Raw genomic sequence first — 24,629 nt, forward strand, 5'->3', positions numbered from 1 at the left:
TTTTCATTTAAAATATTGGTCACTATAATTTAACAAAAATATGGACCATTTTGTCTCTAGAAAGGATGAAAACCTATGGTTTGAAGTTTGGGGGACTAAAATCTAAATAAAAACGAGTTTGAGGAACCAAAAATTATATTAACCTAAAAAAAAAGGAATGAAATTCACAGGCCAAAAAAATGGAAGAGAAAACTACCTCAAGTGCCTAAGGTAAGGGCTACTTAACTAATTTAAATTGATTAAGAAATTAGTTAATTATTTGTAACAAGTATGGGTTGATTTCTTTAAAGTATCCTTTTAATTGATCATTACTATCCTTAGATGGAAACTTATTAATATATGTAATGAATAGGGATACTTTAAAGAATGCATTATAAATTTAGGAGACAAAATGGATTAAATTACAAAGAACGTGTGAATAAATAGAAATAATAAATTAAAAGATAAAATTATCCTGAATTAAAATTGTATATTTATATGTACTATATTAAATAAGCAGAAGCCTGTTTTGCACTTGATTGAGGTCTGTACATTTACATGTCTCGACTCTCAAATGTAATTCTAATGCAGCTATTTAAGGTAGTGAAGCCGCACCACAAAATGTAGCCTCCTTTCTATTATAAAAGTCTAACTAATCATTTCAATCTGTTTTTCAAATTAGGATTACATTTAATCCTTTTTCATGAAATCAAGTGAACTATTTTTTTAAGTAAGCCCAAAGTTATTTTTAGTGCACCCAAGTGTTTTAAAGTAATTAAAATGGTACACTCATATCCCAGTCTAACAAAAATTTATGCTGACCGTTAACGCCATGACTCAGCTCCAATTTGAGCATATAAAATCCTATTTGGCATATTACATAAGCAGCCGATGATGTCATTTTTTGCTTACTCTGAATCTAATTTTTTTCTTTCCTTTTAAAGCCAGAGATGGATTGATTCAGAGCAAGATAGGAAACAAAATCAGGGTTCAATCTTCTACCCCATCTTTTCTTCTACCAACTCGAGTTTAAATCATTGAAAGATCTCTGCACCGCCACTAATAAGGTACTCCAACAAGACAAAATAGAAAGCTCATCCATTTGATTTTTCTAATAATCAGTGCAAGAATAAACTATATTCTAGAGGGATAACTACAAAGCATAATAGAAGGGTCATACAAGGAGCAAGAGAAAGCTCATCCGTCTGACTCACCCATTGACTTGCTCAAAGAAGAAAACCTCTACGTCCGTCGGCGAAAGATGGGGTACAGAAGAGTGAACTCTAATTTTGTTTCCTCTTTTACTCTGAATTAGATTATCTTTTGTTTTAAAAGAAGAGAACAAATAAATAAATTTAGAATAAGCAAAAAAAACACTTCAGCTGCCGCTTTTATATGCTCAAATTTAGGCTGAGTTATGCGGTTAATGGTCAGCATAATGTTTCTGTTAGTTTAGAATATGGGTGCACTATTTTAGTTACTTCAGAACACTGCGTGCAACACAAATAATTTTGAGATATTGGGTACACCTAAAAAAATAGTTCGAAATACTTGGTGCACCATAATACTAAAATTAAAATACAACTTATCGTTTAAAAAGAGCAACCTTATATGTGGAGAGAAAGCGAGTGACCCAGACATACTGAGCAATAAATGAGTATAATAATTAATGTAGTGACTCTAATCCATAATTAATGAGGACAAAAATTAAAAAATGATACTATAGGGGAGATTGGCCATCCTCATAATGAATTACTCCCTCCGTTCCTTATTATAAGACAAATAACCGAAGTACGTTGATCAAAAAAACAGTTAAAATTAGTTAAGAACAATTAATGTGCAAAAAGTATAATTTTTTTCCAAAAATGCCCTCATTAATAAGGAGAGAGAGCATGGGAGAGAACAATTAAATTATTAAAAGAAAGAGAAGTGGGAGGGAGAGAGAATGTGAGTTGGAGATAATAAATATGGGTGAAATAGTAAATCAACACAAAAAAGTAGAAACAACTTGTAAGTATCTCTTATATATAAGAACATGCCATAAGCATCAAATGTCTCTTATAATAAGGAACGGAGGGAGTAAAAAAGTGATTTTTATAGTGTATGAGATAAGTATGTGAGGTAAGTTTTGTCTCGATTTTACGTAAAAGTGTTTTTTAAGTGATTGTGGACCTTTCCAAACACCCACATTCAAAAAGATTATCAGTGTCTCTTATAAACAAAAATAGGTCATTTCTATTAAAAAAAATGCGTAAATGATTTATAAAGTAGAAAAAGAAGATTTTTCTTAGTCCTATTTATAAGTCACCTCATTAAATTTTTAACATGAATATACTATTTGTCTTTTGTAGATAGGTTTTTCCTCTTTTGAAATGCGTATATATTAAATGAGGGCATAGTTGAAAAACTATTATATTTTAACATAGAGTTAATACGATTTAATGTTATTTTTAGCCTATGTGAAACATCATAAAAAATATTATAAAAGGGCTCAAAGGAGTATATAAAATGCGTGGGGTCGTAAACAACAATTTAATTGTAGGTAATGGTTATTGATAAACTGTGTTTCATGTACATCATTCTATTCCTGTTTATAAGTCATTTGTACTATAGTACCACAAACCAAGAAATATATTAAATTAATAATTTTTTCACATTTTGCTCTTATTAAAGGAAGGGTATTTGAAAAATATGTTTTATATTTTTTCTCATCTATTTAAGTCAACAAGGGTAAAATTAAAAAATGCTCATTAGTTACTTCCTCCATCCCTTTTTATAGGCAACAACTACTCTCATCTTCTTATCTATAAATATAAGCAATATTTGCAAGTTGTCTGAAATTTTTGTAGCAAATTTTTTATTTTACCCCTATTAATTACTTATTTTAATATCCGACATATTTATTATCTTATTTTTCAAACCATCATCTCTCTCCATCCATATTTTCTCTTTCATATTTTTCTTTAATATAATAATTTTTATTCTCTTTCTTATACTCTCCTTTTTCCCCGTAAATAAGGATATTTTGGAAAAAAAACTTTTAATTTCTACTTATTTATTATCTTTACCTAACTTTTTGATCTGCATGATGGAGTCCAAAGTTGCTTATAAAAAGAGACAGAGGGAGTATGTTTTTTTTCTAGAACACTCTAAGTATCTTCTTTAATTCCCTCTTCCCTCTTCTACTTGATTGTTGTTAAGAAAATATCAATAGAGTTAATTTGAAAAAAAATGATAAACATATGAAATATGTCTTATATATAGAACCAACATCAACTCTCAAATTAGGTCCTATATTAAGAATCAGAGGAATAATAATTCTAGTTCTAAATATAGGAGCTAGACAAAAGTTTACTTTGATTCTAAATATAAAACACTAATCCACTTTATTTTTCATATTTATAATTTTTTTAAGATATCCCTTTTGATTATAAATGGTACGGGGTTTCTATCAATGTATAGGTACGATATATATGATTAGAAAATATATAATAAGGAAATTAACAAATAACTAACTAAAACATGTGTTAAATTAATAATATCAATTTAGAAACCTATCATATAAAGTGGTTAATGATATTAACAGAGTTTGTAAATATTTTTATAAGAGCTGTGAACAACGTTATGAATGTTAAAAAATCTCAGTTTAAAAACTTAAAAACCACATGGTTAATATAGTTATTAAAATTGTGAATATTGTTACAAGAGTTATTAATCATGTTATGAAAGTTTTAAAAAAAACTCAATTTACCTACTAAAAAAGACCTCAATTTAAGAGCCTAAAAAACATGTAATTAATAGCTTTAATGAAGTTGTGAATATCATTACAAGAATTGTTAATCACGTTGTGAAAGTTGAAAAAAATTCCAATAAATAGTTGCCGTTACCGACCAATGGGGTGACTTGAGGTTTCTTTTCTTAAAAAAATAAAGGACAATATTGTAAATCGACAAACATTTTAAAATTCTAATTTAGTCATTATGACCAATTCAAAATTTTGCGAGTTTAGGTCACCAGGCCATTTGAATAAATTCAACTATCCTTTTATTTGAAATTTTCGTTTTTTTTCTTCTCCGTGACAATCGTCATCCCTCCCTCATGCTTCTCTCGACTCCCACATAGGCGAAGTCTCCACTCCCCACATTTGGGAATTTGGGATTTGGATGGTTTGTTGATTTTTTTTTTGGCTATTTTAATCGGCTCCTTTTTTTTTTTGTTTTAGCATTTGGATTGAGTGTGGATTCTTCTTTTTTTTTCATCATTTTTATTTGTCTAAATTAAAGAAAAAATAAACAAATAAATGAGGTCCTGATTACTTAGACTAGTCTAAGCAGTCTCCTCAACCAAGTCTAGTCCAATCCAACCTTAGGTTTATACTGGACTAGACCAGATCACTGGCTGCATTATGCAGTCCAAGGCCTTTATCAGACTAGGCCTCAGGCTGAGCATCAACCCGATCTGGTCTAGTCTGATCCATGCATACTCCTAATTCTAGCAAACCCTTAAAATTAAATAATTTAAATTTGATAAATAATAACAATAATAATAATTTTATTTAGACTAAGTAAACATAATAATAGAAACTTACTTAATCCAGATCCTTGTTGATTGGCTTTCAATTTGAATTTATTCAGGTATTCTAATGGAGCGCATAGACGAAAAATTGTAGTAAACTCATCAATATAATCATGAAGTGTGAGACACCATTAGGTATGTCCAAATGATTGTTTTAAGTTTTGCTAATTAAATGATTTTAGTATATTATATTTACGAACGATCTACTATAGTTACTGAGGCTTTTGAGGTATTTTATTTTAAGTAGGACATATTATATGTTCCTACATGTAAATTAAAGTAACTTAGTCCGTGTCTTATTCGTTTGAGATTTGTAAAAGGCGGAGGTGTAAACCACTTATGATGGGTGAGGGGGGCGTGTACAATAAGGTGCACATTTTTCATCTTGTACAGAAAAGGGGGTAAGAAGAAGAAGAAATGTGTATTTTCTCATAGACTCGCATTATTTATTAAAATTATAGTAATATGCTATCAAAAATAAAATTGATAAATCTGAGTAGGATTTTGATGGCAAAGATATAAAAGTATTATAACTAATAATTTCTGACTCTTTATTTGAAATTTAGGGTAGACATACTTAGAGTTCATAACAACACCAAAAAGAAATTGACGGGAACTTAGTGTACTAGTCTATATGGTTGGGTACAACATAATTAAGAGTTCATAACAACACTCCATTTGGTGCATTTGAATTCCTTTGAATCATGAAGTATCCGTTCATTCCCCAATCTTCTCCCCATGACTTCTTCACAATCCAATAATCTTTTCCATCTTTCGAATCATATCCGACGATCAAAACTGCATGATTTGGCTGAGTTCCCATGGGGCAATTTTCACCATCAATAATTCCCTTGCAAAATAATAAAACAAAAGATAATTAGGAAACATTTATAAGATTGATGGTTAACTAATTAACCATCGAATTTAAAACTAAAAAGATTGATCAAAAATTAAGCTTAAGACTTACGCCCTGATAAAATTGAAGTGCTGTTGCATCCAAACCCACCGTAATAGGTTGACTAGCGATGGCACGCATGAGAGAATCATCCGACTGTTCTACACTTTCAGAGCCATTTATTTTCACAACACTTTGCTGAAGCAACATAAAGAAAGCACAAAACTGACGAGGAAAAGATATATGAACTCTCCACAAACTAAAGAAACAAACCTTTTCAGCTTTGCAATAACCCTTTTCCCTAACATAAGGATAATCATCTTCTTTACTGAGCCTACCATTTGAGAAAGGTTGATCCGAAAAGATTATCTATATCTCTTATGCAAGGTGCATATATATATACACACACACACACACACACACAAGACGTAAACAGTGCGTGAGTAGTGCAGCAACGTGGTCACATCAATCTAGATCCCACGTTATCTCCTATATCAACGACAACAAATAAATGAATGATTCTATCAGTTATTTACAAATCTCAACATATCTAATATTATAATATCGTTGATATATTTTGATCTCTAACATTCCCCCTCAAGTTGGTGCATGTAGATCGGTAATGCCCAACTTGCCTGTGAGCATTTCAAGTCCATCCTTTCCAAGTGTTTTTGTAAACATATCTGCTAGTTGGTCTTGTGTCCAAATTTTGCGTGGCATGACCTCCCCAGACTGGTATCTTTCTCTTACAAAATAGCAGTCCATCTCAACATGCTTCGTTCGCTAATTAAGACGGGGTTCATGGCTATATGTATTGCCGCCTGGTTATCACAATAAAGTGAAGTTGCTCTTTTTTGCGGTGCCCTCAATTCTGTGAGTAGCCACCTCAACCAAATCACTTCACTCACAGCAAGTGCCATTGCCCGGTTTCCACCTCTACTGACGATCTGGCCACAACATGTTGTTTCTTTGTCCTCCATGATACTGGTGATCCTCCCAAAGTCATGAAGCACCCACTACAAGAACAACGTATCTTGGAGCAACCGGCCCAGTCTACATTGCAGTATGCCTCTAGCTCCAAGTGAGCCTTTGCCTTGTCCGGGTGTGCTCTTCAACTAACGTAATATTCTCTCCACCGCCACCATGTGTGGGTGTTTTGGTGAAGATGTATAGTGACTCAATATGTTGACAGCATATACTATGTCTGGGCATGACACCGTCAAGTATTGAAGCTTCCCTACTAGATGCTAGTAGCGCGCAGCATCCACTTCAGGATCGCCTTCATTACTCTGTAACCTATAATGTTGCTCTATGGGAATCACACTGGGTTTGCAATTCATCATATTTGTTTCCCTCATAATATCCAAAGTGTATTTCCATTGACTCAAGACAATGCCTTGTGGTGAGCGGGCCACTTCAACACCAAGAAAATATTTTAGCCGTCTAAGGTCCTTGACACTGAATCTTTTATCAAGAAAATTCTTGGTTTCTTGTACCTTTCTTTTGTCATTACCAGCCAACAACACGTTGTCAACATAAATGAGACAAGCACCATAAGAAGAAACAGTTCAAAAAACAAATAAAGAATGATCTGCTTTACTTTGACAATAGCCATTATGAAGGAGGGCCTGAGTGAACTTGTGATACCAATTACAGGATGCTTGACGAAGATCATAAAATGATTTCTTCAACTTGCACATTCTTGTCTCCCCTCACGCACGAATCCTTGAGGGATGCACATTTATACTTCCTCATCAAGGTCGCCGTGAAGAAAAGCAGTGTTGACATCTAATTGGCATACAAATGAGTTGCATTTTGCTGCCACAACCAAGAGACAACAAATAGTAAGGAGCTTGGTAATAGGAGCGAAAGTTTCATTAACTCAATCCCCTCTATCTGTGTGAAACCATGAGCAATCAAACGGGCTTTAAAGCAATCAATTTCTCTACTCGGCAAATATTTTATTTTGAAAACCCATTTGGAATCAATGACATGTTTCCCAGGTGGCAAGGAAACGAGCTCCCAAGTCCCGTTAGCTTCAAGTGTTGTGATCTCCTGTTGCATGGCCTATCACTAATGGGCATGCTTACATGCCTGAAAATAGCTCATTGGCTCATCATGGATATCAATGGCCACGAGGAAAGCTTTATGTGAAGGAGAAAATTGATCATAGTTAATATACTCAGCAAGAGGATACCTGACTGAGGCACATGACGGAGTGGGGCCAGATAAAGGGGCAGTCGAGGGGTTGAGTGACGTTGGCAAGTCTGTGACATAATCTTGGAGTCGCTAAGGTGGATTCTAGGTATGTTGACTACGAGGCTGTACAGATGGTGATTCTATTGGCTGTGCACCATCAACCCTATTCTCACGGATCTGGTTGACACCGTCTACCAAAGGCTCAGGCAAAGGAGCATCATCTGAGTCAACATAATTGGGCGGTAGTGGCGGTTCCAACAAATCCAGAAAAGAGAGTGGAGGTGACACAAAAGGAAACTCTGCCTCAATAAAATTCACATCACGAGAGACAAATATCTTGCAGTCAACAGGATCATATAGGAGATAACCTTTCTTGCCATGTGGGTAGCCAAGAAAGATACATGCTTGCCCTCTTTCAGCCATCTTATCTGTACAAATGGCATGGCGTGCATAGGACAAGCATCCAAACACTCTCATGCGATCATATTTCGGGCATTTGTTAAAGAGTATGTCATAACGAGTTTTCCCATCAAGAACCTTCGAAGGTAGTCGATTAATGATATATGTAGCCATCAACACACAGTCTCCCTAAACTTCAACTGGTAAGTGGGCCTGAAAACGCAAGGCACGCGTAGTCCCCAAGATGTGTTGATGCTTTCTTTCAACGACACCATTTTGCTGAGGTGTATGGACACAAGTAGTTTGTAAAACAATGCCCTTTGCAACACAGAAATCACACATCCACTGTGATTGAAATTCGGACCCGTTGTCAACCCAGATCTATTTAACACTTTGATCAAATTGTGTGGCGACCATGTTAACAAATGCTGGAAGATAATGACTGACATCAGACTTATGCTTCATCAAATAGATCCAAACGCCTCTACTATAATCATCAATTGTCAGGAAATAATGATCGCTAGTAAATGAAGGAGTTTTATAGCCTCCCTATATGTCACAATGAATAAGATCAAAACAAGACTTAGACTTTATTAAACTAATGCCAAATGGCAAACGAGTTTGCTTAGCCCGAATACAAGAATCACATTGGGAAAAACTGTCTTTATCCTTAAACAAATGCAAACAGAAGGAAATATGCTTTAATTTATCAAAAGATGCATGTCCTAGCATTGAATGCCACAGTTCACCCGTCTCTGCACCACGTACAGCAAGCACCACACCCCTCGGCTGCAACGGCATCAAGTAATACAAGCCATCTTGACACCTACCTACTCCAATCACGTTCCTCGAGTTCAAGTCCTGGATAATACAAAAATCAGCCAAGAAGGTCACAGCACAGTAAAAATCTTTAGTAAATCTACTAATTAAGAATAAGCAACATTTGAAATCTGGGATATATAAAACATCATCAATTTTTAATTTTGGTGAGAGCACAACACTCCCTATCCCTTGTACAAGAACTCGGTGGCCATTGGGTATCTTCACCAATGGGGAATTGGATTTCTTTAGATCAATTAACGTAGACCTGTTATTGGTGATATGAATTGACGCCCTTGTGTCTATGATCCATGACCTCTCATCCCACAACATACCTGACATGTTTGCTGATGGTTGGTTATTGTGACCCACTATTTTGATCTCCTTAGAGTCCAGATACGGCATGAGTTTCTTGTAATGGTCGATGTCGAGCCCAGGGATAGGACTTGTTCCCTCGCTAACGTGCTTTGCTTTATGTGGGCCTCGACTGTCTCACTGTTCTCATCCACCCTTCTTCCAGTCACTCAAATAACCAACTATAGATCAAAGCACTTGTCTTTGGTATGCCCAAGTTTGTTGAAGTGATCAAACCTTGGTTTGTCCTTTTTATGATCTTTTTACACTTGGAACACTGCTGTCTCAATTACTGGTCTTTGTGTTGTAGAAATATGTTGTTATTGCTAGTCCTCAGTGACGAAATGATAAGCAAGCCCCAACCTTGGCAAAGGTTTCATGCTCAGTATATGGGTTTTGATGCTCACATATGTATATCCCTAAGACCCATGAGAAAATCATATTGATGCTCTCTCTCCTTCATTTCGATCAACTATTTTGGCAAGTCGCAAGTGCATCTTCCACAAGAACACTTCGGCCACGGGGTGATGGAATCGATCTCATCCCAATAGCCTTTCAACTTGTTGAAGAAGGTCGGCACATATTGCTTGTCTTGGTTCATGCGCGTAACGGCGCACTGTAACTTGTAAGCACGTGGTGCACTCCCTTTGCCGTACCTTTCTCTTAGATCCAACCAAATCTCTTGCATTGTTTGGGCATACTGAACACTATTATGAACCTCCTTACTCATCTCGCTTTTGAGCCACCCAATGACCATGGCGTTACAGTGCAAACACAACTTCAGATCGGAGGAGTCAGCAGCAGGCATGGTTATTGTCCCATCGACAAAGCCAATCTAGTTTTTGGCAAGCAGGACATTGGTCATATCTTGCACCTACTCCCCCTAGTTGATTTCATGAAGAAGTTCAACAACAAAGACGTGTGTTGGACTTTCGAAAGTGTGAATGTAATATGGCGACATTACGTCAACTTAACTCATATTGTTGTGCGGCTCAGAAACCTAAGCTCTACAACGCGTTTGGTTCATTGAATGATATAGAATGTAATGCAATGTAATGCAATGTAATGGAATGATGATTACATGAGTTTGTTTGGTACGTCATTAAGGAAAGACAATGCATAGACATAAAAATGTTTGGTTGGATTACAAAGAACATGGGAATAGGTAAAAATAATATACCAAAAGACAAAATTACCCTTATCTACATGTTCAGATATATATAAAATTAAAATTGTTTATTTTTTTCTCCAAATGTATAATAACCGTATCCACACATATAATAAAAAATAATAGATAAGATTACTTTTGTCTGTCCATATGTATAGCACTTCAAAATATATATTTTTATGTATGATTGGCTCGTATCCATATATATATATATTAGTTAAAGTATCATGCAGGTTTGATATTTAAAATTGTATCCATATATAATGTATATGCAAATATTTTTTTATGCACCCACATATTATAACAACAACTATAATTTCTATATAAATCCAAAATTAAGCCAATAAGTCAATATATAAATTTAAGCATAAAAACTAATAAGTTAAATCATGTCCATAATTATCAGTTCAAATAAAAAGATGTTGAGATAATGTCTACAAATCCCGAAATACTAACAAAAGAAAGATTTAAAGGTGCTACTGCTATATATCAAATTATCTATTCAAGAAGGCTGTACACCCAAGCAGCCATCTCGTTTTCAGGGACTAGTGAGAATCCAACTGCCAATGATGAAGACTCAGTAATCTTAGAATGAGCCTTGTTAATCTCTCCCCATGTAAGACCTGGTATTCTCATAAGTTGCCTGAATATTTCCTCTGCTCTGCCCACATCAACAGGACCAAATCTTCTGGAATCCTTCCGCATCTCTGCAAATTCTTTACATAAATTGTCAGCAAACTTCATCATTGTGTTGTCCATGTTGGAAGAAGATTCCTTTAAAGCATCAGCAAGCACCTCTATAGCATCACGGCTACTCCTTCGTTTTCGTTTTGCAGATAAATGGACATCAGTTGGCTGTGAAGGTTGTTGCTCAAATGCAATAGAATTTGTATCTGTGTTATGTACTTGTTCAGCATTGACTTCAGCTTCAATTCTAGAATCTTCTTCATCATCCTCACCAAGAGATATAGGCACCTCTGCTCCTGTCCCATCTGCACGATCTTTAGCCCAAACATATGATAGCTCTTCAAAGTGAGATAAGCATCTATTCCTAAAATTTCCAGCTTCTTTCTTAACCTGAAAAATGAAAAATAAATATAATTATGTAATTTAAACATCATTATTAGCATATATTGATAATAAGATGTAACACTCTATTACCTTCACATACTCAGTCCATACATGATCTTCAGCTGTAACACATTTTTTGATGGGATCCCATCCAAAGCCAGAAGTGTTTTTATTATGCACCATATCATGAACAATCTGCCATTGCTTCTTGATTGTTCTCAACCTAGACATAATATGAGGGTTAGCTTTCAAGCCACAACTTGGAAGCTTTACTTCTAGCATATCCTCTAGCCTTTTCAAATATCCTACACTGAACCCAGTATCTGCGACAAATTTTCCATTGGTTTTCAGTTGGACTAGGCATTCAACCAGCATGTTATCTTCTTGGGTGGTCCAGACATGCTTACTTCCCTTACCATTATCTTTTTGGGTTTCCATTCTATACATAAAAAAGTAAAGAGAAAGCAACAAGAGTTGTATAAGATTTAAAGTTGTAAAAAATAATAAATTATAGAATACAAGTCACACAAGTGTTAAAGATATACTAATATAAGCCCACCTTAATAGCTAATACAGTAAAAAAAACATTCAAATATGAAAAATATAGATCCAAATCAAATAATAATTTGCAAACATTATCTACTACTCCTACGAGCCCTAAAAGCATGAAACATTTCATTAGCCATATTCTCTCGAAAAGCACCCCAAGCGTTTGATGGTTCCATGGTTAATATTGGATTATTATCCTCTTGGAGATTTGGTTGATCTATTGAATCAAATTCAGCCACAATGGGGTCATCCATATTATCTCGCATAATAAGATTATGCAATAGACAACAAGCAACGATATATCGGTTTTGAGTTCGAATAGGGTAATATGATGGGCTTCTCAATATTGCCCAACGCATCTTTAAGATCCCGAATGCTCGTTCAATGACATTCCTAGCAGATGAATGTCGCATGTTGAAACACTCTTGCGGAGATTCAGGATGTCTTCCATTACGCCACTCACTTAAATGATATCGTTGTCCTCTATATGGAGCAAGGAAGCCTTCACAATTTGTGTATCCCGCATCAACTAGATAATAATTTCCTACACATAACATATTACCACTATTAAAACACAAGAAGTAAATCAAATTATACAATACACGATTTATATTCATACCTTGAGAGACCTTGAAACCATTTGGTCTAGCAATTGCATCCCTCAACACCCTACTGTCAGCTGCAGACCCTTCCCATCCCGGAAATATGAATATAAATTCACCATTTTGAGAGCAAACACCAAGGACATTGGTAGTTATGTCCCCCTTTCTATTCCTATACCTACCCTTTATTTCTGCAGGCACTTGAATCCTTATGTGAGTTCCATCAAGTGCACCAAGACAGCCCTACAAATATTCATCAATCAGCAGAAAGACAAAAATCTTGACTTGAAAAAATAGACACATGGGATTGATGTTTACCTTGAACCACTTCCACCTCTCATCAACTGAATCTTCAAGAATTGGCTCAGGTGTTTTAAAGAGCTCCCCTTGGAGGCGAACAACTGCTTTTAAAACTATCTTGAAATATTGACTTATGGTTTCTCCTGACCTTCCAAACTCAAATTGAATAACTCTATTTTTCATATGGTGAGCAAGTACATGCAAGAATATCGCAACTTGCTCATCCACTAACATATGCCGAGTCGGTTTAAGACCACCTATAGTCTCTAACATGCTACAGAGCCGAAAAAATGTAGTTCTATACATCCTCGTTTGGTTAAAGCAAGTTATATCACTACCATACACCATCTCCCTAAGGCGCCTTCTTTTCTTATGGAAATCAAGGGTGTACGACCGATCATGAATGTATTTAGTGTCACATGCAGCCACACTAAACATGTCAAAAAACATTTTTCGAATAGCATACATAATCCAAATGCAAGCCAACATTGTATGAAGAATGACTTGTTGCCTGTCTTCATCCATAATTTACTGTACCCAACCAAAATAAAATTATAGCATAAAATTTTAAGCAACATTTTAGATGGGATAATATAATCTTAATGTATAATATAAACACGTTACTATAATTTCAAGCAAATCATATATATAAGCAAACATATAAATAAATTATTTAGTAAAAGCATGTTATGAATAGAAATCTAGAACCCAAAAAAATATAAAGAATAGGCACACACTAGTAGAAGATAATTACGAGCTTCATTTTTTTGTTGTAAAATTGTGATGATCATGAAATATAAAGAATAGATTAATATAAAAAATAGGTCCAAATTTTGTATTAGGAAAAATGCTAATAAAATTGGTGTTATATTGGATAAATATATTTAAAACATTTGATAAAGCTACAGTTCTCATTTGAATTCATTCCATACATTTGTATAAAATATTAATCTTTTTTCTTGAAAAGTGCTTTTGAAAGAATGAGCTCCAACTTCTTGATAAGTATGTAGAATTACAATTTTGAAAGGAAAAAAAACTGAGTTAATCTTTTTCTTTCAAATAGAAAATATTAATTGAAAAGATTTGTTAAAAAATTTCATGTAAAGGAAAAATAAAGTTTCATGTTTAATGGGTATAGGTCCATTATATTCAGTAAAGAAAAATATACTCTTCACATGCATCCAATTTATTTAATATTTGTTTATTATCTCCACAAACTAAAGAGGAATCTAGCGCATGAAACAACAAAAGAAAACCCACATGAATGAGCCAATGAATGATTAGGAATCTAGCGCATGAAACAGCAAAAAAAAAAAACCATATGAATGAGCCAAGGAATGATTACCTTTCCAGCGAATGATGAGCAACAAATTTGGCGTTAGCGGCAATGAGAAAGATGACGGTCACAGTGCGAATATAATGGGCAGCAATTGATAGGGTTTATGAGTTTTTCATTAAGGGCAATCTGGTCAATTTTAAAAATTATAAGGGTAATAAAATATTTTCCACTTGATTACAAGAGGTCTGCATCCCCATTCATGAGTATTAGCTATGTAATCCCCATGCCTCCACTTAAGGTAATTAGGATTACAATATGTAATTCTTTTTACATTACAAAAGCCTAACCAAACAATTGAATCAACCCATTACATTAGGATTACATGCAATGAACTTTCATGGAATTGAACCAAACGGGCTGCTAGTGTTTTGCGGATCTCTGCTCTGGTACCATGAGAAAGTTTGATCCAAAAACATGATCTATATCTCTTATGCAAGGTCCATATATATATATACAAGACGTGAATAATGCAGCAACGTGGTCACATCAATCTAGATCCCATGTTATCTCCTATATCAATGGCAACAAATAAATGAATGATTCTATTAATTATTTACAAATCTCTACATATCTAATATTATAATATCGTTGATACATTTTGATCTCTAACACCATTTTCAACAACCAATTTAAAGGCCACCATGGGAGATCCTCCTGAACAATCATAGTTGGTGAGGTCACAATCCACAAGTTCTTGTTCAGAAAGGCGAACAAGTTCCCCGGTTCTTGTCGCATTCGCTGATTCAATTGCCCCAATGGCTGAGAATGCCCAACAACTTCCTATGAACCATGAAATATTAATCAACGTATTAACCCGTTGAGAATATTTTGAAGTCAATTTGGACTAGAGACTAACTTCTATAGGGTCGAGAGTATTAAAATTAAAACCCTCTCAATAAGTACGTTCTGAGGTTCGAATTTGTGTTCGTATCCTTATAGCATGTATTTTAAGTCTACGTTCTTCAATAAAGTATATATGCAACAGCAACTCACCAAATCTTTGCCAGTGTTTAACTGGAGTCACAACTCCTTTCTGTCCCCAATCCATGGAAGATGGTGCGTTTTCACATGAATTGCTTTGCTGCATATATCCCGACCTAGAGGTAGCCGGCGCGATGGTGTTGGGCACCTCCAGCAGACGGAGGTACACTCTCTTGAACTCTTCAGGACTCATCAGCAAGCTTGTCGAGTCCCAAACGATAGGCAGTAGAGGAATTGGATCTCTTGGCATTTGTGACAGTGATGTACTTGAGATTCCTTTGGAATATTTGGGGTCTAGTGGTGCTCTCTTCAGAGTTTGGGTAGACTCTTCCATGCTCCGCCATCCATTGCTGGAACATTTCAAAGTCTTGATCAGCCTTTGAAGGGGAAACTGACGATTCACTGGTAGGGAATCGTGAAGAGAGACATGTAAGAATGGAACACCAGATCAAGGGAAAAAGGAACTGGGACATACTAGTGTAGAAGGCCATGCTTATTTTGCTGTTTCAGTTACTGAGAATGAAACTTCAGATAAGCTTGCATAGAAGTGAATTCATCCATGAGGTATTTATAGTATAATTCTTGTTACTGTAGAAGAAAGCGACACAGATTGACGTCAATATTTTTTTAATTGACTCATGATGATAATTATTCACATTTTCCAGCTATTACTTCATTATAAATCTTAGATAAATAAAAGCAGATTATTGGACTGTGAAGAACTCACCCCCCGGGGGGGGGGGAATTGAGCAAAGAACAGATACTTGTTTATCAAAGGAACACAAATTCACCACATGAAGTTTTCTCTCTCAAAGCTTGGGCTTATGTCCCAAACACTTGTCACGCACGCGCTATTGTAGATTCCTTATGTGAAATACTTCTTATTTGATGTTGTGTGATGAGGTTACGATGAACTCATCAAGTCTCCATCATCAACTTCAGATAAAACGCCTTAAATTCTTAAAGAGTTTTATATTTTATATTGATGGTTAGATTGGTAAAGGAGACTAGAAAACTTTTGCAGATATCATTTTAATACTACCCTAGATTTTTTATATAAAAGTATGTTGAGGGATAGATTTGGTCCTGATATAAGATTTTAATTTATTTTGTCTTCTATATTTATAATACATTTTCTAAAGTATTATTATTGGTTAAAAAAATCAACTTATATTTGTTACAACTTACAAATAATTAATTTAACTAATTTGTTTAATTTATTTAAATTAGTTAATTAGTTTTGATATTAAGGATCAGAGGTGGTATTCTCTTCCGTTTTCTAGCCTGTGAATTCCATTTCCTTTATTTTCAACAGAAAATTCTCTAAACACACTCTAATTGATAAAGTGAAGTTACATGCCAAAAAAAATTGATAAAGTGAAGTCAATTCCTTGTTTTTCCAAAGACGATAGGCTGCTGACTCTGGTCAATATAACTAACTTGTAGTATATTGAATAGACGTCTATCGACTCTCTAATCAGAGTCAATATATTGAATAAACATTAATCCGCATTAAATTAATTTTCCACACATGTTTGGACTTCGACTATACATATCTTAGCGTTCTTTGGCGGTCGGACTATACCCATATTGTATACCTCCGATTCTAAATATAAAAATTAGTAAACAGATTTTATTTAATCTTAAATATAAAATTTTAACTTATTTTATCTCTTAAATTTATAATTTTTTCTCAAACTCTTTACACATATCAAGTGGTATTAAATTATTAATGAAGAGGCACATATTTTTACTAATAACTAACTTGATAAATTTTCTTAATTTTTACAAATTAGTTTACTGACTTTTATATTTTAAACCGAGGAGACTACCACATTTATAACAGCGGTTACCTTGCAGCGTCACAGAGATAAGTATAATTGTAAATTAAACAAAGGGTTAATATAATTTTTGGTCCTCAAGTTTATCCTCATTTTAATTTTAGTCTCTTAAGTTTCAAACCACGGGTTTTGGTCCCTCAAGGTTTTTTTGATTTATAATATTGATCCCTGTAATCTAATAAAAATCTAGACCATTTTACCCTTTGAGGGACCAAAACCTATAGTTTGAAACTTAAGATACTAAAACCAAAATAGAGGGGAATTTGAAGGACCAAATATTATATTAACCCTAACCGAAACAACAATTTTTGTTCCTTTCATTACCAACACTATTCATACTAATAAAAGGAATATTCAATCCTAAAAAGATAAATATATGTGTGCACGGGCATATATATAGTAAAGAAAAAGGCAGTATCCAACAATACCCATTTGTCTTCGTCCAAAATTTATATCCGTATTTCATAAGGACTAAATGGCTGAATGAAAATTTGATAAGAGCCAAATAAAATATATAGTAGAAATACTACAAAAACATCGTCTTACTCCCATCCTAAGTTGGGGCAATTTTGGAGAAAATTGCCAAAAGTTTATTGAAGGTAGAAAGAAAAAGTCTACAACCATCCTTGAGGCTCAATTATGGTAAACAAAAAAGAAATTTTATGAAAAGAAATTTTATTTAACTTTTAGAATTTTAATTGATTAAGTGATTATTAGGCAGAATTAGTTATGACAAATACCAAGAAGATTAGAAGACTCAAACCATTAGGTAAAAATGAGGAAAAATTGTTTTAAGATTAAAACGGATTTATAAAAATGATTTTACGACCTAAAAATGTTCACTCGTCAAATTTAGAGGGTGACTCTGCAATTAAATGATGAAAAAGTATATTTGAGTTTAAAAATATCAAATCGATTAATTTTGAAACCATAAAAGAATGTTAACCCACTTTCAATTTCTTTTTTGATCCATCGAAAAATACACTTTTGACAAACCTATATTTTACATGCATTTTAATATATTTTTGGTGGATTTTTGTCATTATTATTGGTCCTTAATTATTTGAATATAATTTATATTAGAATGCTTTAACTTGAACTAGTGCATAATAGGGGTGAATTTTTCATAATTGTGATTGATTGATCTTTAAAGACAATTAATGTTACCTTATTCTTGAATTTGGTCGCAGGTTTTTAGAAAAAATAAAAATAAAAAATATAATAAAAAAAATTTAAAAAAATAAAAAAAAAAACAGAGGGAGCAAAACGTTGCGTTTTGCTCCTACCCTAAAACATTCAGATTCATCATCATCTTCATTGGCGAGAGGAGCTTGACGGCGACACGCGGAGAGAGGACCAGGGGCGAGCAAGACAGAAGGAAGGACCAGAGCGTCACGGTGATCACACTTCCATTCCTCTGAGTCTTCATCTTCCGTCAATAGCATCACCTTCACCTTCCTCTCCGCGTCTTCTTCCTGGTGGCAGAGAGGAGTGACAGCGAAAGAGGAGCAGAGGGAGACCGGCGGCGGCGGGAAGAGGACCGGGGGAGCTCGACGGAGATCACCGTCGACCTCATTGTGTTCTTCTTCTCGGCGTGACAGAATCAGAGACCGGAGACAGGGAGCCACAACGCGACCAGAACCAGACCAGAGGAAGCTCGACGAAACCACTCATCATCTTCCTTATCCACTCAAATCCATTACCACCATGGACTTCTTCTTTTTCTCCTCGGTGTGGAACCAGAGAATCAGAGACACAGCAGCTCGACTGAAATTACACCTCAACATCTCAATCTGCGCCGAATCCTCATCACCGTATCCTCCCTCCTTCAGTCTCGGCCTAACCCTTCCTTCCCATTGATCCAAACCACCATCACCGTCTCCATCCTTTTTCATTTGCCCTCAATTTCATCATCACCATCGTCTTCTTCACTGCCATGGCCGACGGTATGAAGGAGCTCATTGAAGCAGATTCTGAAATTATGCGTGGCTGAGCTCTTTGATTGCTTCCTGGAGATGGAGCAATGGCTGCAGTTCCAGAAGCTAATAAGGAAGTTAAATTTAATCAATTCATGTTCTCTTATGTAAATTTGAATTCTCAGGTTGTAGAATGGTGTGTACAATGTTAGAGACTGAGATTTCGGTTGATTATCTCTGTTGAATTGAGCATTTGTGATTGTGATTGAATTCTATAGCTGAAATACTATGTTCTTTTATTCCCTTCTGTGAGTTTATTGATATTGTACTGTTTGAGTGTCTTATTTAAGCATTCGGTTAATGTTTCAGTTAAGCATTGTTCTTTTAAGAGGAAAAGCTATTTGATTTAATCACAGTTGCACACCAAGTGGTTTTAAACAGCAACTTAAGAGGTGCTTATTAACTACGGTAGTAGGAATAATCACTAATTAGGATTGATAGACCTAAACGGTGTTTTGGGGTTTTCCATTAAGACTTAGTGTATTGTTTTCAACTCCCAGGATATTTTGAACAAGGAGGTCATTAATCTATTTCTAAGAAACATTCATCTCATACATTTTATCATATCCATTTCCATTCACTTTTATAAAAGAAAATATAAAAAAATAGTAGTTTAGATTTATTTCATTACATCTCTAATAGTTAGTAAAGTAAAATTAATTTTCAAACCTCAATCCCTTTCCAAGTCAATTCTTTATCTTTTGCATACTTAGTTTACTTAGGATTTTTTTAGATGCTCCCTAAAGCGAATACGATCCAAATCATGCACTGTACTGCATTAATTCGGTTAATTTTTTAAATGGACCTAAAACGACTAACGGTTCAATCTTCAACTTTCAATTTAATTTCTTATAAACCGACGTTAACATGTGTTTAGTCAAAGTCCAAACATGTTGGGAAATTAATATTCTTTTTGGTGATAGTGTGGGAAATTAATTTAATGCGTGGCTAGTATTTTTTTCAATATACTACTTCTAATTCTTAATATGAGATTTAGTTGACTAGTTTAGAGAGATGATTAAAGAAGCTTATTTATGTATAGGATATGTTATATGATTTCTCTAAAATTATATATCAATTTATAAGTGAGTCAAATTAATCTGAAGAAAAATGATAAATATAAATAATTTAAAGTAATTTAATATCTTTCTTAATTTTTTTCAAATTAGTCAATTAAATCTTATACTAAGAATTGAAGGTAACATTGAGAGTCAAGAGCCTTTCGTCTTTGGGATGAAAAAAAAAAGTTTACTTCACTTTTTTGGTGAATAAAGTTTACTTCACTTTATCAATGCTGTGTTTGGATGAAAAAATAACGGAAAACATATTACGAGGAAAAAATTCTAAAACTAGTAATTTTTTTATTATTTTAAGAAATTTCCTCTGTAGTATTTCCTCCTCACTATTTTTTTCCCTTATTTTTCTCTCCATCCAATTCCAAACATAAAGTTCGAGTATGTTTAACGGATTTTCTTTCTTTTTTTGGGGGGGGGGGGGGGCGGGGAAGAGTTCAGCTGAGTTCGGCCTAAATAAAAAGGGCTCAGCTGGACATACATGTGCGAGTTGTAAATTGTAATAATCATAAACCATTTTTTTGGGCCAGCGACTGATCGTGCAAATTTATATCGTCCAGAAATTTAATAATATGATTTTACCTTTTTCTAAGTCATTTTCGTATATGATCTTATACTACAAAAATTAAGTTTTTGAAATAATTACTTGGTATATATATTTATTTTCTAAAAACTTTAGGAGACACTTTTAAAAAAATCATATTTACTTAACATTACATATGATAATTATGGCGTTTATCGATTAAAAAGCAAAGGGTTTATAATTATGATGTTGATGTACAAATTAAATACGACACTAAATTAATAAATTTTTCCCCATCCACAAAAATATGGTAGATGTGGCGCTTGCCCAGATGGAACCTAATCATTAATTCAATGCGTAATAAAATCATGGGACCACCTTTAATTTGTCACTACTTACTTTTCTGAGCCACTCAATTAATTATGAGACGGAATATTGCATAGGTTTTCTACAGTCTCCTTTACCAATCCATCAATGTACTACTGCCTCAATTCTTTAGTAAAGGACTCAGTTTATTAATTTGAAAAAAATTTAAGAATTTAACTAAATTGGTTTAAAGTATTTATATTTATCATTTTTATTTAAATTTATTTGTCTAGTACATAAACTGACTCAGGATAGATTCACATTAATATTTTAAAGAAACCGAAACCATGTAACATGTGTCATAATTAAGCAATTTATTCATCTTAATTCCTTAATCTTCCAAATTAATTAACTAGATTTTATATAAAGGACATAAATAGTAAAATATTAAATTTTTTACTACAGCTAAGAATTTAAGGCTTTTTACCTAAAGTTGATGATAGAGACCTGATGAGTTCATAGCAAATCATCACACAACAGCAAATAATTAAGAAGTACATCACATAAGAAATTGACAATGGGACGGACTACGTAACAAGTGTACTAGTCTATACGTTTGGGACATAAGCCCAAGCATTGAGAGAGCAAACTCCATGTGGTAAATTTGTGTTCCTTTTAATAAAAAAGTACCCGTTCATTCCCCACGTCTCTCCCCATGAGTTCTTCACAATCCAATAATCCGTGCCATCTTTTGAATCATATCCAACAATCAAAGCGACATGAGTCACACCGGTTGAATCCTCGGGGCAATTCTCACCACCATAAACTCCCTAGTCAAGTGAACAAACAAGTTAGAAGTAACAAGCGGAAACTGAAGATTGACGTATGATTCTTACAAATTATACAAGTTGTCAAGATCAAGTAGAAACATCAGTAAACTGATTAAGAACCATAACAAGATCACAATAAGAGGGAGAGCCTTGGAGCAACAATAATGTTGCTACATCTGACACAGAGGTCACGGCTCGAACCCTAAAAACAGCCTCTCCCTTGCAGTGATTGGGCCTCTATTAACAAGATCACAACAAATATTGAATATTCCTCCGGTCCTTAATATATAACCTAATTATTAAGTTGATTTTGGTCCTAAATATAAGACCTATTTCTCATATTTATCAATTTTTTCCTAAATTACCCCTATGGATACTCCCTCAACCATAATCAGTAGAGGAGGGAGAGAGGATATGAAGGAAAATGATTATGGTGTTTTAGGAATCATATCATATTTCTTATAATTAATTAACTTATCTAGCTTCCTTAATCTAATCAAATTAGTTAATAGGTCTTATATTAAGGACCAGCGGAGTATTGAGAACTGAGATATATAAGACCTACACTCTTATAAAATTGAAGATCTGTTGCATTGAAAGCCACAGGCAGGCTGTTAGAAGTTGCACACAAGAGAGCATCATCCGATTGTGGTATCTTACTGTAGCCACTAATTTTGACGACTTTGTCTCCATCGTGCTGCAGAAACATGTATAAACCAGAAATAGAGAACGAATATGATTCAAAAAGTACTTTTAACTTCCCATAAATAAACGCAAAGTCTAAGGTATGTTGCGATAATGGTTTATGCCCAATGAATAGTGTAATTTCCTGCAAGTTTTACATAATACGAGAGAAGGCGAACAAACCATGTGGCTTTGCAACGACCCTGCCGAGCAACATAAGGATAATCTTCTTCTTTACTAATCCCACCATTTTGGACGACCCATTCAAAGGCATTATGGGGCCATCCACCTGCACAACCTCGGCTCAAGGGGTCGCAGTCTACGAGTTCTTGTTCAGAAAGGCTAACAAGTTTGCCGGTGGTTATTGCATGAACGGATTCCAAGGCTCCAGTGGCTCCAAATGCCCAACAACTTCCTATATATACAAACAATAAGGAAACAATCTATCAGTCCAATCTGTTGATCTTTTCGTTATAAGCAACTAGTAACAACTTTACATGAATTAATGAAGCGTTATTTCTGGTAAACTATCATAATTACCTTTAATAAAAATTATGAGTTAGAGGAGTTTGGTTAATTGGTTTGAAAGTTTTGTAGTTAGTTAGGGATACTTTAGGTGGAAAAAAATTATTATTTTAAACAAAACTTGTTGTCTTATAAAACATGCTAGAGGTTCACTTCAAATTTAAAAACCATATGAACTTCGTTGGTTGAAAAGGAGCAACTTACCACAACGTCGTTGGTCTTTAACTGGAGTCACAACTCCTTGCTTTCTCCAATCCATGGTAGCAGGCGGCGCACATGAGTCCTGCTGTTGGACATAGCTGGAGCTCGAGGAAGCCGGCGCGATGTTGGCCGGCACCTCTCAGCGGACGGAGGTAGGTTTGCGTAAACTCCTCAGGACTCATATCAGCAAACTTGTTGAGGCCCAAACGATACCCATATGTTGACTTGGATCTCTTAGCATTCGTTTCAGTAATATACTTGAGATTCCTTTGGAATATTTGGAATCTAGTGTTGCTCTCTTCAGAGTTTGGGTAGAATCTTCCATGCTCCGCCATCCATTGCTGGAACATTTCAAAGTCTTGTTCAGCCTTTGAAGGGGAAACTGATGATTCACTGGTAGGGAATCCCGAAGAGAGACATATCAGAATAGAACACCAGATCAAGGGAAAAAGGAACTGAGACATTATTGTAGAAAGCCATGCTTATTTTGCTGTTTCAGTTACTGAGAAATGAAACTTCAAATAAGCTTGCATGGAAGTGAATTCATCCATGAGGCATTTATAGACAATTCTTGTTACTTGGAGAAGAAAACGACACAGATTGACGTCAATATTGTTTTTTTTATTTGACTGATATATTTATAACCGATCAAGACGTTGCCCATCCTTGACGCGCAAGAACACGTTAATAATCTTAAAGCATTTTTTTTTTTTTGTAAATAATCTTAGGCACTGTTCGATTGGAAGGTTTTTGGAGGGAAGGAAGGAGAAATTGTTTTGGCCCAAAAAAATGAAAAGGAGGGGAGGAAAAAAAAATTGTTTTTAGTGCTCCCCTCCCCTCCTTTTCCTCCCTTCCAAATTTGGAGTTTTTTAGAGAAGAGAAAAATATTACGTCTCACTTTGACCAAATTACCCAATTAGTTTTTGGATATTCATAGTTTATCCTTTTCAGTAAAATCCTTTTTCCACTTTTTTCTTTTCAGCCCCTACTATTCCTCTATAGATGTTCTTTTCTTCACTCCTCACATGTTCTTTTTTCCCCCTGCATATTTTCTTTTTTGATTTCATCATTCCCCACGCTCCCCGTCATTAATCTTTCCCATCTTTTCCTTTTGTCTGTGCTCCACTTCATTTATTTATCAGTATTATCAATATTTTGTTTTATTCATTTATTCTATATAAAGCTATTGTTTATTGGTTTATTGGTTTATATGAGTTGTTGAGATCCATTAGAATGATAATATCAATTGCCAAAATTTGTTGATATGTGTGTCCATATATACCTATTTTAATTTTATTTTATTTTTTTAAACCCAATTCTGGGTGTTATCTAATTAAGCACATGAGGTTGTGCACGTTATCTAATTAAGGATGGAATATTTCAAAGCTCATTGCATAAGTTTATTTATAATTTATATAATATGCTGAATATTATAATATA

General features: G+C 34.4%; 3 protein-coding genes and 1 pseudogene across 3 annotated transcripts; all 4 read right to left on the reverse strand.

Moving 5' to 3' along the window:
* Positions 1–5,215: 5,215 nt before the first annotated feature.
* LOC114750572 (P34 probable thiol protease-like) lies at positions 5,216–7,513 on the reverse strand. Its single transcript, XM_028939168.1, has 6 exons — positions 7,357–7,513; positions 7,197–7,267; positions 6,335–6,465; positions 5,723–5,783; positions 5,522–5,647; positions 5,216–5,404 (listed from the first exon to the last, which is right to left on the reverse strand). The coding sequence occupies exons 1-6, from the start codon at positions 7,511–7,513 to the stop codon at positions 5,216–5,218; spliced, it is 735 nt and encodes a 244-aa protein (XP_028795001.1).
* Positions 7,514–10,886: 3,373 nt separating this feature from the next.
* On the reverse strand, positions 10,887–11,897 carry LOC114750574 (uncharacterized protein At2g29880-like). Its single transcript, XM_028939169.1, has 2 exons — positions 11,550–11,897; positions 10,887–11,465 (listed from the first exon to the last, which is right to left on the reverse strand). Exons 1-2 carry the CDS (start codon positions 11,895–11,897, stop codon positions 10,887–10,889), a joined length of 927 nt encoding a protein of 308 aa, XP_028795002.1.
* Positions 11,898–12,094: 197 nt separating this feature from the next.
* Positions 12,095–13,435, reverse strand: LOC114750575 (protein ALP1-like). The gene is made up of 3 exons (XM_028939170.1): positions 12,929–13,435; positions 12,628–12,853; positions 12,095–12,552 (listed from the first exon to the last, which is right to left on the reverse strand). The coding sequence occupies exons 1-3, from the start codon at positions 13,433–13,435 to the stop codon at positions 12,095–12,097; spliced, it is 1,191 nt and encodes a 396-aa protein (XP_028795003.1).
* A 5,527-nt stretch (positions 13,436–18,962) lies between these two features.
* LOC114750576 (P34 probable thiol protease-like) lies at positions 18,963–23,653 on the reverse strand (annotated as a pseudogene).
* Between the last annotated feature and the right edge of the window lie 976 nt (positions 23,654–24,629).

This window comes from Neltuma alba, unplaced genomic scaffold (genome assembly GCF_004799145.2).
Source record: "Neltuma alba isolate B1F8T4 unplaced genomic scaffold, ASM479914v2 tig00006530_pilon, whole genome shotgun sequence".
NCBI lineage: Eukaryota > Viridiplantae > Streptophyta > Magnoliopsida > Fabales > Fabaceae > Neltuma > Neltuma alba.